Below are 16,852 nucleotides of genomic sequence, written 5' to 3' on the forward strand. Positions count from 1 at the left end.
CTGCACTCTTTTTTTCTTGCTATGGTTTTTATCCCACTGGGTTTTTCCTAGTCAGGTTTTTAACGAGGCAATATACAAACACGTAATATCACGATCATCATCACAAGGGGGAGTATTGGAAATTATATATTAAAATTAGATTGAAAATTATTGTGATGGTGATGCAATGATATTTTAATTTTGATTATGTAATGGATGACATATTTATTTTTGGACATTTCTCAATTGAGAATCTATAAATAGACCTCAACATTTGTGAAGAAATAACACAAGTTTAGGGAGAAGATTTTATAAGTGTTTGGTTTGATATATATTTTGAGTTTTAGAGTTTTTAGTTTTTACCATAAATTTTTACTTTTCACAACAATATTTATATCTGAGAGTATTAAAATATAGAGTAGGCCTTTTATAGATTTGATTTATATATATAATAAATAATTATATTTTTGATATAAAAATAATATTATTTTATGATTCAAATAAAACTAGATTAGAGATAAAATTAGATCTATCTGACTCACAAATTCAAAACAAACAATACCCCGAGACCGTTTTGTTCACCATATTACTAATATATGTATAACTCATCTCATCTCATCCCACGTTCTTCCCATCATATTATTTATCTATATATTAACTGTTTATTTTACATCAATCAAATCATTAATTATTTATCTCACATCAATCAAATCATTGAATTCAAATTACAATATTATCCCTTATAAATAATATAATTTTTATTTTATTTATTGTTAAAAGAACAAAAAATTTAATCAATCAAATCAAATAAACCATAATCTATCAATCAAATCCAATACTATTTTAACTATCATTTCTTATTTATTTTTTTATTACATTATACTACTTATCTATATATTACTTATATCATACCCCAAACCAAACAGTGCCTTATAATGTAGTATTTATTTTAATTGATAGATTATAGTTAATATAATATATTTTTTATTGATATATTATAGTTTTTTTGATTTGATTGAGTAAATTTTAGATAAAATGATAAATTATTATTTTGATCTTTTAACAATTAATAAAGTATGAATAATATTATTTATAAAAAATAATATAATAATTTAAATTCAATGACTTGATAGATATAAGATAAATATTTAATGGTTTGATTGATTTAAGATAAATAATTGATGAATAAATAAATAATATGACAAAAACACGCATGATTGGATAATATAAATTATATACTATGATAATATATGAAACCAAAGTCCGAACGATGACTTAAGAAAAATCTTTGTTGGCTGTATCATAAGGCCAAAAAAATGTTTTTTGCGCATGATTGGATAAGATAAATTATATACTATGATAATATATGAAACCAAAGTACAAACGATGACTTAAAAAAAATCTTTGTTGGCTGTATAATAAGGCAAAAAAGTGTTTTTTTGGTTAATAAGGTGTTTGAATGACCAAATAAGTGTTTAAAAAAACATTTTTTTAAGTCAAAAAAAAACTTTTTCAAAAGCAAAAAATTATAACTAAAAAAATTACTTATTTTTTAAAATCACTACAAAATCTAAACGGGCTTTGAATTATTTATTTAGTAAAAACAAATGACAACCAATTATAAGCCCAACGATGCAATCTATATATATAGCAATAAACTAACAATAACAAAGCCATATTTGTGTCTTCGCCAACCTTTGGTCTGATCTCTCCATCTTCTCTGTGTTTTCCATTTCACGGTGAAGATGATTCAAAGGATTCTCCCAAGGGCGTTTTCGGGAAAACCCTCTTCCCTCCTGCGCACCGCTGCTGCTTCACAATCCACTCTAGCTCAACCGCTTCAGAAAGATGACACCATTCTTCCGGAAATGCCCCCGTTCGACTACACTCCCCTTCCTTACACTGGCCCCTCCGCCGAAGAAATTCTCAGCAAACGCCACCAATATCTCAGCCCCGCTGTTTTTCATTTTTACAAAAATCCAGTACGTGTTTGTGTTTTGGGTTTCTTAGATTTGTTGTGCGCAAAACCATGGATTTCTTTTTTCTGATCATTTGATGCAAAAGGTGGTAAAATAGCGTATGGGTTGGAGATTTGTTCGTTCATTGATATTTTGTTGTTTTCGCAATCCATGACTGGTTTTATGACAAATTTGTGATAAAGCTGGGATCTTTTTCTTTTTTTGGTTTGTTATTCTTTTGGATTCGTTTTCTATCTTTATAATAATTTTTTTTTCTGCCTCTTTTGTTGATGGGCTGTCGTGGAAATTAAATCGCTTTACAGATCAATTTGGTGGAAGGAAAAATGCAGTATTTATTTGACGACAAGGGCCGGAGGTATTTGGATGCATTTGGGGGAATCGCCACCGTTTGTGTTGGGCACTGCCACCCGCAAGTGGTGGATGCTATAGTGAATCAGACAACTCGTTTGCAGCATTCCACCATTTTGTACTTGAATCCTGCTATTGCAGATTTTGCCGAGGCACTCGCGTCCAAGTTCAGTGGAGATCTTAAGGTTTGTATTCGGAGAATATCGCTGTCTTTATATGATAATTTCAGTTTAGATTTTTATCTCAATATGGTAGGATTCTTTTATCCTTTTATTTTGGGCTGTTTAAAGTAAACATTCGATAACTCCACTGTTTATGGATGTAATTTATTTCTTTACTTGAATTTGCTTGATTTGGATGTGGTTGTTTTCTTGTATCTTGCTGTTTAAGGTTATTTTAAGGTATGAATCTATTGTTTTTGGATGAATCAATACTTCGCAAGCTTTGTGATTTGTACATAGGATTGGATTCTTGTGCCTTGTTGTTTCAGGTTGTTTACTTCACAAATTCGGGCACCGAGGCGAATGAGCTTGCTTTGCTGATGGCTCGTTTGTACACTGGTTGTCATGATGTCATATCAATAAGGAATGGGTATCATGGCAATGCTGCTGGAACAATGGGAGCCACTGCTCAAAGTAGTTATAAGTTCAACGTTGTCCAGGTATGTATAATGTTGTAACATCTAGTTGAGGCTCGAGAATTAACTTTTAAGGTTTCACTAGTGATTAATCCTTCTAGAATTGCTAAACAAAAAACATGAGTTACTTTTTTCTGATTTTTCTTGTGAAAGCCTTAATTTTATTGGATCATGCTGGCACCTATTTGTTACAGAGTGGAGTCCACCATGCACAGAACCCGGACCAGTACCGAGGCATATTTGGCTCTGATGGACTGAAATATGCTAGAGATGTTGAAGATATGGTTACTTATGGAACATCTGGCAATGTTGGTGCATTTATTTCTGAAGCCATTCAGGTATTTATTTGATGTAAATGTGGTCAAATATGGCATCTGGGAATCCTTGCAAAGTCGTTTGTTCCTCATGCATATGAGTTGTCTTCGGACAGGGCGTGGGTGGAATTATGGAGTTGGCTCCTGGATATTTGCCGGCTGTTTATGACACCATCAGAAAGGCAGGAGGGCTTTGCATAGCTGACGAAGTGCAATCGGGTTTTGGTCGAACTGGCAGCCATTTTTGGGGGTTTGAAGCTCATGGGGTCATGCCTGATATTGTAACAATGGCCAAGGTAGTGCTTTAATATTCCATCTCATATCTCTAGTGCAGTCAGGTGCTAAAGAATTTTTCTAATGTAATATGGCTGAATCAATTTTTTTTTATTTAATGCTTATAAAGAAAAAAATATACTCGGTTGAAGGCTTAGTATGGAGGGGCGACCGCCCTTGCTAGCTAGACTCTTCCTTCGCCACTTTCCCAATCTTGTTGTGCCTAATCACCCTGATTTTCGAATTTATTACTTCAGGGCATTGGGAATGGAATTCCTTTGGGGGCAGTGGTCACGACTCCGGAAATTGCACAAGTGTTGAGTCGCCGAAGTTATTTCAACACCTTTGGAGGCAATCCTGTATGTACCGCTGCTGGTCTTGCCGTTCTTAAAGTAATAGAAAACGAGAACCTTCAGCAGAACGCCTTTGTAGTTGGATCACATCTGAAACAACGTCTCACTTCCCTGAAAGATAAATTTGACAGTAAGTCTTCTTTCCAAACGATAATATCAAACATGAAAGTGATAACTTCGTTTACTTCACATTATCTGCTTTTGTAAATGGCAATTGTATGTTTTTTGTCGTGCAGTTATTGGGGATGTTAGGGGAAGAGGTTTGATGCTTGGGGTCGAACTCGTGAAGGATCGCCAGCTGAAAACTCCTGCCAAGGTTGAGATTCTCCAAGTAATGGAACAGATGAAAGGTTACGTTCTTGTATCTTCCTTCATATGTAGATATAAAAAAGATGAGAAAGGTTTTATATTAAGTCTTGTTAAAACTTGATATGCTCCACCACCACCTACACAGTGGACTGATCTCTCTGGTTGCATTCTACATGGATTCGGACAGTCGACACCCACACCACAAATTCTTGCTAACATGACGTCTTTTCTTTGATTTTTAGAGTTGGGAGTATTGATAGGAAAAGGCGGCTTCTTTGGCAATGTGTTCAGGATCACTCCGCCACTCTGTTTCACAAAGGCAGACGCCGGTTCGTTTCGACTTTCACCAGCATTCGAAACTCCTTTTCTTATTTCTTTCATATGCCTGCTTTCTTGAGATAAATATGCGTTCATTTCTTTGTTTTGGTTGCAGATTATCTTGTGGATGTAATGGACTATAGTTTGTCGAAATTGTGAAGCTGGGCGCGAAAAAATCCAGGTTAAAGACGACGGGATAAAGGCTTGACCTTGCTTCTGGAAACAAGGAGACACTGAGACATCACCTCGTTGTCTCTATCTCCGTTCTTCTATGTGTTCTATGTATTTGTAATATCAACAACAATAATAATACAAGCCTGCCTGTGTTTTTTTCCTTGGGAAAATTTTACTTTTTGCCGACCTGGAAAATGAAAGCCTTGTGAATAGGACTTGAAGTATTCTAGATTCTAATGATATTGGATCGTTTCATGTTGTCTTTAGGGTTGTCGAATTTGAATTTATATTCTAGTGTTCGAGTTCGATTCGAAGCTCAAAAGTTTAATATTCTAATTTGATTTGAACAAACGATCGAGTTCTGCTTGAAATATTTGGATATGTTCATAAGCTACATGAAAATTAAAGTTCGAAATAAGCAGGTATTTTGTGAGACAGTTCATGATTATTTATTCGTGAGATTGATCGTCCTGATTCATATATATATAATGAAAAATAATCATTTTGGCAAAAAAAAAAAAAAAAACTTTTTTACCATTTGGGTCAAGAAATAAATCTTTCTAAACAAAGTTAACATGTGAAGCGGTCTAACAAGAGTTTTTGTGTTGAACGGAATATTTAAGTTTGATAATTTCATATACAAATTAAATATTTTTCAAGCCGACTCGATTCGTGGTATATTATGGTTTAATATTTCTTAAAAACAAGAACATAATTGTGTGAGTGTTTTACGTTAACGTGAAAAATCAATAAATGAAGTTTACTTCACGTTGCTCTACGTAATGAATTCATTGATCGATAGACTCAAATAATTAACTAGTATATATTTCTTGCGATTTCATATGATGCCATAATTTTAAATTTTGTATCAAACTTATAATTTATTTACGTGTACCATTTGAAAATATAAGATAAGTGAGTTAATTATAAAACTAGCTAGCGTTTTTGCACTCATATTGCTTATATGAATAGTTAGAGATTATGCGAAATTTATTTTTTACAATAATATTTTATGTTAATGGATGATATCATCGTTTAAAAATTCAAAATTACAAATATCTTTTTTAATATATATATATATATAATTTTGATCACCTCTAGGGTGCAGGATTTTTCGTGTGCGACCACCGTTGCGTTCTTGTATAGTTAGAATAATTATTTAAAATAATAATTTTCTTTATTTTCAAATTAATAAATTTTAACATTATTATTTTTATTAGGAGTGGTATAACTATTTAGAAATTTAGAATTATAGATATGAATTTTAAAAATACTTAATTAATTTAAATTTTTTTGAAAAGTGGATAGTGTTATACCAAAACATCAAAAGTAGTTGCTCTAAGTGTTTAGTGCTTTATTATTATTATTATTATTATTATTTAGGAAATGTCTAATGCTTTATATATGTAATATAAATTATAACTAAATATATATAAATTATGTGACTAACGAGGAATTTTTTTTAACTAAGCTACTAATATGCATAAACTATATTTATTAATAGGCTAATTAATGGAATTAAGTGATCCACACATTATAATATTTTTATTTTAAAATGAACTAAACTATTAATACAAAAATGCATATAGTATTTTTTTGGATTGTCTTTTTGAGTTGAACGAATAGTTGGTTATAATTGACTTTCAAATAAGGGATTTCGTCTCAAACTTCATATCACACTGAAAACGAATTATAAGTCATCAACATATTATATTATTGACTATTCAACAAACCACATGGCTCTATTATGAAGAGCTTAATTTAATTATTAGTCTTGAAATACCCAAACACAACACATTAAAAAATCTAATGGAGTTTTGGGGGGGTTAACTGCATCAATTCCAGATGACGAATTCAATTAATGTGACCAAATCCTAGACTTACGCTTCCTATGTTTACTTTTCTTTTATTAGTAAAGGTCGCACGTCGGTGCATGAATACAGAGGTGGTGCGAATTCACGTACTTAATATGTCCAAAGGGAACGTTTTAGCAAGTTTATGGTTACTTAAAAATTGTAATAAATTCAATTGCACAATTCCACATGCCATCACACATATTTAAATGCTAAATATGTTATATGGGGTGATGTTTAATCATATATCTATATCCATATGATTGGCTATAAATAGCCAACAGCAGCATTCACATTCTCATTCAAATCTAAATTCCCAAAATACATAAACACAAATATCACAATGGCCATGCATAGAATCTCCATTTTCATCATGTTTTCTGTAGCTTTAACTTCCCACATGTTTCCGTCAGATGCCCAAAATTCGGCCCAAGATTACGTCAACGCTCACAATACGCCCCGTGGGCAGGTGGGGCTCGGAGGCGTGACATGGAACGTAACGCTCGCCAACTATGCGCAAAACTACGCCAATCAAAGGATCGGCGACTGTGCTTTGACTCACTCGAATGGCCCTTACGGCGAAAACTTAGCAAAAGGTAGCAGCAGCACGTTCACTGGCTTGGCGGCGGTGAATTTGTGGGTGGCAGAAAAATCGTGCTACGACTACACCACAAACTCGTGCACAGGGGGGAAGCAGTGCTTGCACTATACTCAAGTGGTGTGGCGTGACTCGATCCGGATCGGGTGCGCCCGTGCACAGTGTAGCAACGGATGGTATTATGTGGTTTGCAGTTATGATGCCCCGGGGAACTGGGTTGGGGAGTGGCCATATTAAGCAAAATGTTATAATATATAATATAGGACATGGTTTGAATAAAAATTATACAAGAATATGTAATAGTACTAATGGAAGAAGTAGTGTGTGTGTGTTTATCAAGAAAAATCCCATCCTTTGTTTTAGTGGGACTGTGGGAGAGGGATAATAAACAGAAATGTGCATGTTTATCGTCTAGCTACATGTTAGTGCATGTTCATTGAGTTTTGTTGCATCTATAAAAAGTTAATATTTGATTTTGATGTGATTTGAAATCTATTATGAATTATAATTATATTATAAATAAGTTAGAGATTAATTTGAGTTTTTTTCTCTCTAAGTTATTTAACAATGATCATAAATTTTGTAAAAAAAAAAATCAATAATAGTAATGCTAAAATTCAAGTTTATAACCAATTTCGCTCCCCTCAAATTTTAAAATTTCTAAATCTTTTAAATTTTATACGAAAACATAAGCTCTCAAATTTATATATATTTGTGAAATAGATGCATGCTTCTTGTTAACAATTTAAAGAACAATTTTATTTAGAAAAACATATTATATTAATTATATTTGATAATTATATTTTAAAAAAAGTTATTTCGATGATTTCAAAAATAAAAGCAATTTCATATAAAATATTCATTTAGACTTTTTAAATATGATATTCGGCACAGTCATCAATTCTTGAAAGCATCGTTAGTACTACAATATAATTATAACTACTATTTTAGAAAAATAGAAACATAATTAATTAGTATGTCATGGATATATTACTTACTTAGACTTATTTTTAAGGGAAACTTGTATTTTTGTTTCTGTAGTTTTGTCACTTTGCGATTTTGGTTCTCTATGTTTTCATTTTTTAGTTTTAATCCGCTATTTTTATTTTTTTGGCAATTTTAGTCCTATTTCCGATGTGACGCTGATGTTGCACCATTGAAGTGCTGATGTGGAGCTGACGTGTATAGTTCTACGTAAGCATTTTCGAAGAAAAAAGACTGAAATTGCCAAAAAAAAATCAAAACATGTAGGACTAAAACTAAAATATGAAAACATAGAAGACCAAATCGCATAGTGACAAACATAAATGACCAAAATTACATTTTTTTTATAAAACTATTCTAGTGTTCATTATAAGTTATAACAACATATCATGCATTTTTAGCTCTTAAAATTGTAAATACTATATATGTAGCGGAAGAAATTGTAGATGAATGTTTCGATAATTATTAATTAATGTATATTTCTATAGAATTTGTTCAAACTTTCAATATTAATTTAATCAGTGTGATTAATTTGAAACTATATATAAAAAACGAGCATAATATTAAATTTCTAAATATAATAAACATGTAAATGGAAATTGTTTTTACATATCACATTTGGTTTTTGACTTTCTATTTAATATTTGTTCTACAATGATTAAAGTTTCAATAATTTTAAATATCGTAAAAACTTTATATAGTTACTTCTAATTCTATATATTTTTTAAACAAAAATTTAAAATTTTTATTATTGACTAGAATAAACTTACTTTATGATATTATAGAAAAGCATTTATTACTATTAATTTGTGGCAAAATATCAGTTTTTCCCAAATATGAAATTATTTATATATATTTAATTCATCATATCATTCTTAAATTAGCACGAAAAACACATCTAAACTTTTTAATATTCAATTCATCATACCATCTTGAAATGAACATGAAAATTAATTAACACAAAATTTATATGTATGTGTGCAAAAAAACACAAATATAAAACAAGTTTCATATATATGTGTCAATGCGTGTGTCTCTATAAAACCTTGCCTATCCAGACATTTTTTTTAAAAAAAATTAGTAAAAGTTAAAATCCTTTCTATTTTGGAAAAAAAACTTTAAAATGGTTTTAATAAATGATAAATGAATCTTTGATTTCTTTACTCATGCCCAGGTGTTGATAGTTACGACGGTAAATAAATCGAATCAAATTAAATCTATATTACATAATAATTGTACCAACATCTTAATTAATTAAATTAGTCATTTTAATGGATATATAAAAATACTCAATCTTTTAATTCAATAAAAAATTATTTTAACTTTAGAACCTTTTTTTTTAAAAAATAATATAATCAATAACTTAAATATTTTTAAAAATAATTAATTAATTATATATAAAATTTATACACGTAGGGTGTGTTTGAAGTTACACATTATTAATCTACCTATAAATTATCTTATCCAGTCTTACGTTTCTTTTGCCATATTATTCATCCATATTTCATTTATTTATCTCACATCAATCAAATCATAAATTATTTATATTAATCAAATAATTGAATTTAAATTACTATATTACCCTTTATAAATAATATTATTCATATTTTTATTAATTATTAAAAAGATAAAATAGTAATTTATTATTTTCATATATTATATAATCAATCAAATCAAACACACTATAATATATCAAACAAATCAAATCAAATCTTATATTAACTATTATTTTTATTTATTTTTTATTACAATATATTACTTATATTTTTTTTTAAAAGTATATTACTTATATCTCAAACTTCAAACGGACCCGTAAATTATTGCATGCTTGATTGGTTAATATGAATAAAATGGTAAGATTCTTGATTAATTATTTATGATTATATTTGAGTTAAAATTTGGATTCGTATTCGGTTCCAACTTTCCTCTTTGATATTTTTCTTTGACGCTTTCTTTCTCTTGAAGATTTCCTGTTTACAATTCATCGACGATCCCACAAAAACTATTGATGGATGCAAACTCCGAATTTCCATTGCAGTATAACTCCGAAATCCCATTTGATCTTTTTGTGCGCAAGAAGTATTCGGTACTCGGGACTCGAGGGTCTCTCAGATTCACTGATTCAAAGGGTCATTTGGTGTACAGACTGCAGCACCCAACCGATAATTCAACCACTGGTGACAGTACCCACTGTACAAAGCTGCTCCTGGATGCATCCGGCGCCACCCTTTTCTCTGTAAATCGAGTAAACGTGAGCTTTCTTTGAATTTAAGTCTCAGAAGATTTACAATTTTCATCGATGATTGGAATAATAGTTATTGGTTTCTCATTGGTTTTGGTTTGACAAACTTATATGTTGCTGGCGGTGTTCTGATTTTGGATTTACATTGCTTAGGTACGGAGAAAAATTAAATGGGTAACCAAGAAAAAAAATGGTAGTATTATGTTCCTTGCTAAGTAGTTACTTTCTAACATTTTGACGATGGATTGTGTATTTATCTGTGTTGTATGATTTTGCAGTATATTTTATATCCAAATCACTGGATTATACATAAACTTTCACCATTTATACTGTGTATTGGTGCAGCCTTTCTTCGAGGGGACGAACCTGCTTTTTTTTTGGGAAAAAAATTCATATTTGACTCAAATGTCCTGAATTAGTGTTCCTCCCATTTGTAATAATGCCATGTAATGGGAGAAGAAACATGTAGAGAAATAGTTAACCTCTTGACATTGTTAAATGTTGGTAAAAAGCAGCACGGATTTTGTCCGGTGTTCTTGTATGTCTTTCTTATAATAAAGTTCTAATTTTCTTTTTGCAGAAGGGATCGTGGAAAGGATTAAGGGGAAATGTAATTAATGGAGATACAGGCTTTAACTTCAAAGTAAACAGAACATTAGACGAGTTCAGTAGAACAGAGTTTGACGTAGTCCTTGTAGGTGACCATAGTGAAGGCTCAAAGACGGAGATGAAGATGAAAGGCTGCCCTTTCAAGAGATCCTGCACCATCTATAGAGGGGATTCAATCGTGGCCGAGGTACTTTAACCTTGCATTATGCCATTTCTAGTGAAACAGAGGAGCTAAAAAATTTAGTATGTTAAAACGGAAAATCACCTATACAACTTTTCCTTTTCTAAATGTTTTGACTTCTCCACATAGCTCATCAAGGGCGAGGATTTTGATCGACTGGTTAGTTTTGATTCGTTCTCACCATTGTGTTATTTGGGGAAATGTATCCTATGATGATTATGTGATACCCATACCCCCACCCTTATCAAAATTTCAAGTTTTAGAGGAGTATTTGCTGTTACCAATCTATTGATCGTCAGGCTCTTTAGCTTTCCACGTAGCACGGGTGGGAACAATCAATAATTATCAATTTGGATTTCATATTTCTAATAATGCCCAAGAATTGGTCAAATTACTTTCTTTACTAACCGAGCTGAAATATTCAAGTCTACGGAAGCCAAGTTTGCTTTCCAGCAAATGGATGAGCCCGAAACCATAATAAGACGGTACTGGAGCACACTAACGGATCGGGCATAAAATTAGCTGGACAATAAATTTTTACTCCATGAGAGTACAATAACTTGCTAAGAAAATTGACTGTTAATACGATGAAGTCACATCAGCATTGGTTGCATTTCCACAATGGGATATTTTTTTTATGATACATCCAAATCAGAAACTTAATATTTTTTTTAAGTTATGTCTGACTTCTCTTTCTTGACTTCTGAATCCCCGAGCACAGAACTGTTCGAGTTCTCAAGCTAACCTCATTCCTCCTACTTTTTATCTGAAATGTTCAAACATGTTTCGGCACATATAGTTGGTTGCTAACTTGGCAAATGCTAGTATCTAACGGCATGAGATCATGACATAATCATTTTAAAGAAAACATATTTCATATGTTTTGTGGAAATCATTGAACAAATTGATGACTTATCTGTTACTGACTAATTCTTCCAATGCTATACCCGCATTCCAGCTGAGAGGGTGTATTAGCATGTACCGACTTCTTCGTCACAAATTTTATCCGATTATTTAGCCTTGTCACTTACAAGTCGAAATGACTTTGACCTGTTGTTGGGGCTCAAACCATACATACTTTATCCATCCCACTTATTTAGGCTTTTGTATGTTTTCCCACAGATTAAGAAAGTGGTTGGAAAAATAAATTTTATAAAACAATTTCCCATTTTCCCCTTATTTAATGAAAATTTTGATAGGATAAAAAAATTGCACAAATAATTAATGATATTAATTTAATAGGGGTGAATTGAAAATATACTAAATATGGAAACTAGCTTACATAATTGGGACGGATTAAAAAGGAAATCCAACCTAAATAAGTGGGAGGAGGGAATACTAACTTGTTTTTGTAAGATCACCACAATAATTTCTTATCCTTTAAAAGAATTTAAAATATATGAATGCTTAAAATAGCTTTAAAATATTTATAGAAAATTGCCTCTGTCAGGAATAGAGTGACGGTTGTAAAAAAAAAATCGTATTATTAGAAGAATCTTTCCCAGCTGATGACACAAATGTTCTTTCAGTAACATTTAAAGGTTGCTTAGCTTGATCCAAGCCTTTACATTTTGATTTCTGTGTTCAAATTTTAGACTGATTCTGCTCTTTCTATAAGAAAATATCTTGGAACTTGATTTAGAAATTACCCGTGTTTTGAGAATTTAAGAATGATAATATTGAAACCCCACGGGATCCTGATATTTATGCTTATTAGAACTTAACTGCTTTGAGAAAAATGATCCCTCATATTGCGGATCAAACATTCCTGAGGATTTGCACTATGAATTATGTGCAAAAGCTGGCATCCTACTGACCAGATTTCCTGGTATAAACAGAAAATTTCTGTACAATGACATAGGGTAGTGCGTGAATGGTTTACACATGTACTCAGCTAGCTGCTACCTTCTCAACCTCTTTTCTTCCGTGCTGGATCTCGGCTCTCATGGTTACTTTCTGTAAGTGCATGACACTACTTCGCTGGTCCTTGTTTTCTCTGCCATTAATTCTCTATTAGAATGCTGACTTCCCAATATCTCGACTTATACCTGTTACTTAAGAGTGCGGCTGCCTCCTTCCGACTCCTCAGCAAGGTCCCCTTGCTACTTCTTGGTATTCTGCTGTTAAGTTTGGCCCACAGAAATTTCATGAGCCCTCAAAGAATGTGCAACCAAAATTTACATGCCTCTTTTCCTTGAAATCAGGTTTAAAATGTTCATGTGTGAAATATTCTCGAACATAAGCGGATTTTCTATTATTATTATTTACGGTTAGGTGTTACATTTAAACAGTTCGCCATGAATTTGAAATACCAATACAGGATTTGCAACGCTATGTTAATGCAAAATATTTTTTTTTGTTCGGGTTCTTGTACCCTGAGAAATGCATAGTATATTTTTGTATTGAAACACTCTGTATCTTATTCAAAATAGTAAACTGATAGTTTGAGGATTCAAATGAATAACATGATCATTCAATCCAAATGTCATGAGAGTTTTAACATCGATATTACTTCTGAACAAAAAGAAAAGACGCAGGAAATTGCTTGTGCAGATCTTTTTGCTGCACGATCAATCTGAAAATTAGTTCTTGGCAATAATCATTTGGTTATATGAGGTAGTTTCCAAGAAAGAAAGATTACATCTAGATTCATCATTTGGTTATATGAGGTAGTTTCCAAGAAAGAAAGGTTACATCTAGAAAAAATTCCCGTTAGTCATGAAACGCTGGTCATTATCGTTCGCAGATCTGCCTGGTTGTTGTTCATACATGTTTTTTGCTGACTGGTATATGTTGATAATGTTACTTTTGTTTATGAACTGCTCTTGTTCGTTATGATGCAGTCCAGCCTTATGTATAAGCTTGGCATCGGGAAAGTGTTTGTTCCAAGAAACAGATTTCGCGTAACCATATTTCCCGGATTCGCTGATCATGGTTTAATTGTCTCTCTCGTTGCAATATTCTTTGATGGAAGAAAAATTTGGATATGAGCCATACAAATTGAACCCATAAATGTTTGTGTAATATGTAAAACTTTCTATATTTTTTGTCCTGAAAAGGAAGAAATGTAAGTCGTTGGATAGCGTCATTTTATTCCCTCGAAAGGCCATTTTCTACGTCTCTGGCAGCGGGAAAAGTCCAACTTGTTTATGACTAGCTGTAATTTTTCTGTCTTTTTCCTTTTTCGTTATTTGTTTTTTGGCTTGGCACCCGGTTGAAACTATTTTTTCAATATCTTCAATATGGATGCTCATATATATATGTTTATTTTCTGAACGAGAATTTTGATATCATGAACAACCATCATGAACACTTATATGAACAACAATTGACGTGACATTTGTACATCCAATTAGTGATTGTCACGTCAGTTATTGCTCATGTAGGTGTTCTTGGTGGTTGTCCATGATATCAAAACTTTTTTGAAGGACGATATTTATTTTTTGCTTTTTTCTTGGATTCCTCCTAAAAAAAACTCCTGATACCTACTCTTCCTCCTGAGCTCTCTTTATGGTATGATGAAAATTGAATATTTGTTTCTTTATTGTTTTGATTGTACTTATGATTGCACTTATTTAGTAACCATGTTTAGACATTTTTATTTCTCGAATGGTAGGATTTGGATGTGAGGTGCCTTATGTTAGTTAGATCTTCAATTGATTTAAGAAAATAATTCCTTGTATTTTTGTATCAACAAACATATCTATTAATACCATCAAGGCTCGTACCATTGGACCAAACAACCGGTCTGATAGTGTGACCAATTTCAAATGTTGTCGTAATACTAATACCTGATACATTTGAGAATTATGATTAGTAATGACGGTAATACAAATATTTATGTTTGAGATAGGTCGATCGGATCCACGTTTATAGGGAGAAAGTAATTTGAGGTTCATCTCAGAAATTGATTGGTGAGATAATTTAAGAGCGGTTTGTTTTTTTGTTTGTTTTTTTAAAATTATGATATTATCTATATTTTAATATAAATCAAACTAATTGAATAATTGATTAAACTCCAAAAATAATTGTAAAAAAAAATAAAAGGATTAAAAACATGACACTTGCATCGGGACACTTGTTATAAAACACTGGTTATTTATATAGAAGTTTTCATGTATAACGTTCAAATTTCAATATATATGGTATGTGTTTCTATAATAGATGTTTTCTGATGTAATTAATACTCGTCGCCAACAATTATATTTGAAATGATTATGCTAACACAAATTAGTATTTAGATGTTGGTTGATAAATATTAATTTTTGGATTGTACAAAAATTATGTTTCGACAAAATTTTATTTCTTTGTCAAAAACCATTACTTTTATCATATCTTCAAATTGCCTTGAATTAATTCTCCGTCAGGAAAAAAATATGAAAGATTTTTTTTTCTCAAGAAAACAGCTAAAAGAAAGGTTGGATTTACGTCTGAATTATATATATTTTTCTGAAATAATGTCTCAATTATATCAACATCAAATTTATGAAGATATGTATTAATTGTCATAATAAATTTGCAAGAGAATTATGTTATCAGAATTATCACGAACAACCTCAGTACGCAATCAACGATCAACACGATCAACAACAGCAAGCCGAGAGTTTTACTCTCTATCTTTAAGACAGATTTGCCCCGCCTAGGTGCTAACGAGATTGGTGCAAAATGTCTCCCAAGATAAAACGCCGATCAACTTCGAGTAGCAGCACTGCCAACCCGAAGAACTTCGAGCAGAAGTGTTGTAAGAAACTTCAGATTCAGAAGTATGCAGAAAAGAAGAGAATAAGTGAATTGGTGAGTATGAATGCAAGTGGGGCGGTCTATTTATAGACGTTGGACAGTTGCATGCGGACGGATGCATCTGTTGGATGCACACTCGGCCGAGGAGATGCACTGATTCAGACCGAAGGGACGCGCTGGTTCGGCCTCAAAAAATGCACTCGTTTGGACCGAAAAGATGCACTGGTTTCGGACACAACAGATGCACTCTGACAGTACACGCAGAACATTTCGGAAGAAAAATAAAATTAATATATTAATTTCCGGAAACAAATAAATTTATTTTGTCCAAAAAATTTAAACATGTGCCAAAGCCAAGCCCAGGTCCGTGCCAAGCCGGACAGCGACGACGCGCGTGTGACTAATGGTTCGAGCCTAGCCTAGACTAGGTCCGCTTCCCTTAACAAACATGGGTATCCCTTGGGGCCCCAACCCATTGTCTAAACTTGGACATTATATTGTGTTATCAATTCCCACATTTTACCAATGTGGGACAATGTGCATAAAAGCCTCATTCACTATCTTATTTACCATCCATTATTTCCAACAATCCCCCACATGAATGTGATTTTATGCGAATATATATGCATATGCTAAAAGAAAGTTTCTTGCGAAAAATTATTGCATGGGGAGAGGTAGCTTGCGGCTTTGAACCTTCCTTAGTGAAATACTATCGGATTTACTAGGCTGTCTAGTGAACGTGATGTCTTGAACTATTCAGCCGTTGATGTAAACCAAGACAACAATATTCACACAATAATTTTTCTCACACTTTATTTGTTCTCATGGTTTTGTCCGTTTTGGCCCTGGACAACATCTTGGATTCTTAAGTATTTCGTTGAAGCGGCTCGTTTTCACACTTAAATAGGTGACCTCCTATTATATGAGTATCCTGTCATACTCTATTTCTTAAAAAAATATA

At 32.2% G+C, this 16,852-nt stretch overlaps 3 protein-coding genes across 3 annotated transcripts; all 3 read left to right on the forward strand.

Moving 5' to 3' along the window:
- Window positions 1-1,667: 1,667 nt before the first annotated feature.
- Window positions 1,668-4,942, forward strand: LOC140881617 (alanine--glyoxylate aminotransferase 2 homolog 3, mitochondrial-like). The gene is made up of 9 exons (XM_073287071.1): window positions 1,668-1,961; window positions 2,261-2,491; window positions 2,797-2,967; window positions 3,138-3,281; window positions 3,374-3,553; window positions 3,788-4,013; window positions 4,120-4,233; window positions 4,435-4,521; window positions 4,626-4,942. The coding sequence occupies exons 1-9, from the start codon at window positions 1,725-1,727 to the stop codon at window positions 4,667-4,669; spliced, it is 1,434 nt and encodes a 477-aa protein (XP_073143172.1). The 5' UTR covers window positions 1,668-1,724; the 3' UTR covers window positions 4,670-4,942.
- A 1,923-nt stretch (window positions 4,943-6,865) lies between these two features.
- LOC140885214 (pathogenesis-related leaf protein 6-like) lies at window positions 6,866-7,372 on the forward strand. The gene has a single exon (XM_073292161.1). The coding sequence runs from the start codon at window positions 6,881-6,883 to the stop codon at window positions 7,370-7,372; it is 492 nt and encodes a 163-aa protein (XP_073148262.1). The 5' UTR covers window positions 6,866-6,880.
- Window positions 7,373-10,037: 2,665 nt separating this feature from the next.
- LOC140882589 (protein LURP-one-related 7) lies at window positions 10,038-14,267 on the forward strand. The gene is made up of 3 exons (XM_073288679.1): window positions 10,038-10,370; window positions 10,942-11,157; window positions 13,995-14,267. The coding sequence occupies exons 1-3, from the start codon at window positions 10,128-10,130 to the stop codon at window positions 14,139-14,141; spliced, it is 606 nt and encodes a 201-aa protein (XP_073144780.1). The 5' UTR covers window positions 10,038-10,127; the 3' UTR covers window positions 14,142-14,267.
- The last annotated feature ends 2,585 nt before the right edge of the window (window positions 14,268-16,852 follow it).

The sequence above is a fragment of the Henckelia pumila genome, chromosome 2, assembly GCF_033568475.1.
Source record: "Henckelia pumila isolate YLH828 chromosome 2, ASM3356847v2, whole genome shotgun sequence".
NCBI lineage: Eukaryota > Viridiplantae > Streptophyta > Magnoliopsida > Lamiales > Gesneriaceae > Henckelia > Henckelia pumila.

Excerpts from the sequence above, each read along its gene's own strand:
- LOC140885214 (XM_073292161.1), top strand. The coding sequence starts at position 6,881 with ATGGCCATGCATAGAATCTCCATTTTCATCATGTTTTCTGTAGCTTTA.
- LOC140882589 (XM_073288679.1), top strand. The coding sequence starts at position 10,128 with ATGGATGCAAACTCCGAATTTCCATTGCAGTATAACTCCGAAATCCCA. Across the intron at positions 10,371-10,941 it reads TCTCTGTAAATCGAGTAAAC|AAGGGATCGTGGAAAGGATT; the intron begins GTGAGCTTTCTT and ends TTCTTTTTGCAG. Across the intron at positions 11,158-13,994 it reads GGGATTCAATCGTGGCCGAG|TCCAGCCTTATGTATAAGCT; the intron begins GTACTTTAACCT and ends GTTATGATGCAG.
- LOC140881617 (XM_073287071.1), top strand. The coding sequence starts at position 1,725 with ATGATTCAAAGGATTCTCCCAAGGGCGTTTTCGGGAAAACCCTCTTCC. Across the intron at positions 1,962-2,260 it reads TTCATTTTTACAAAAATCCA|ATCAATTTGGTGGAAGGAAA; the intron begins GTACGTGTTTGT and ends ATCGCTTTACAG. Across the intron at positions 4,014-4,119 it reads CCTGAAAGATAAATTTGACA|TTATTGGGGATGTTAGGGGA; the intron begins GTAAGTCTTCTT and ends TTTGTCGTGCAG.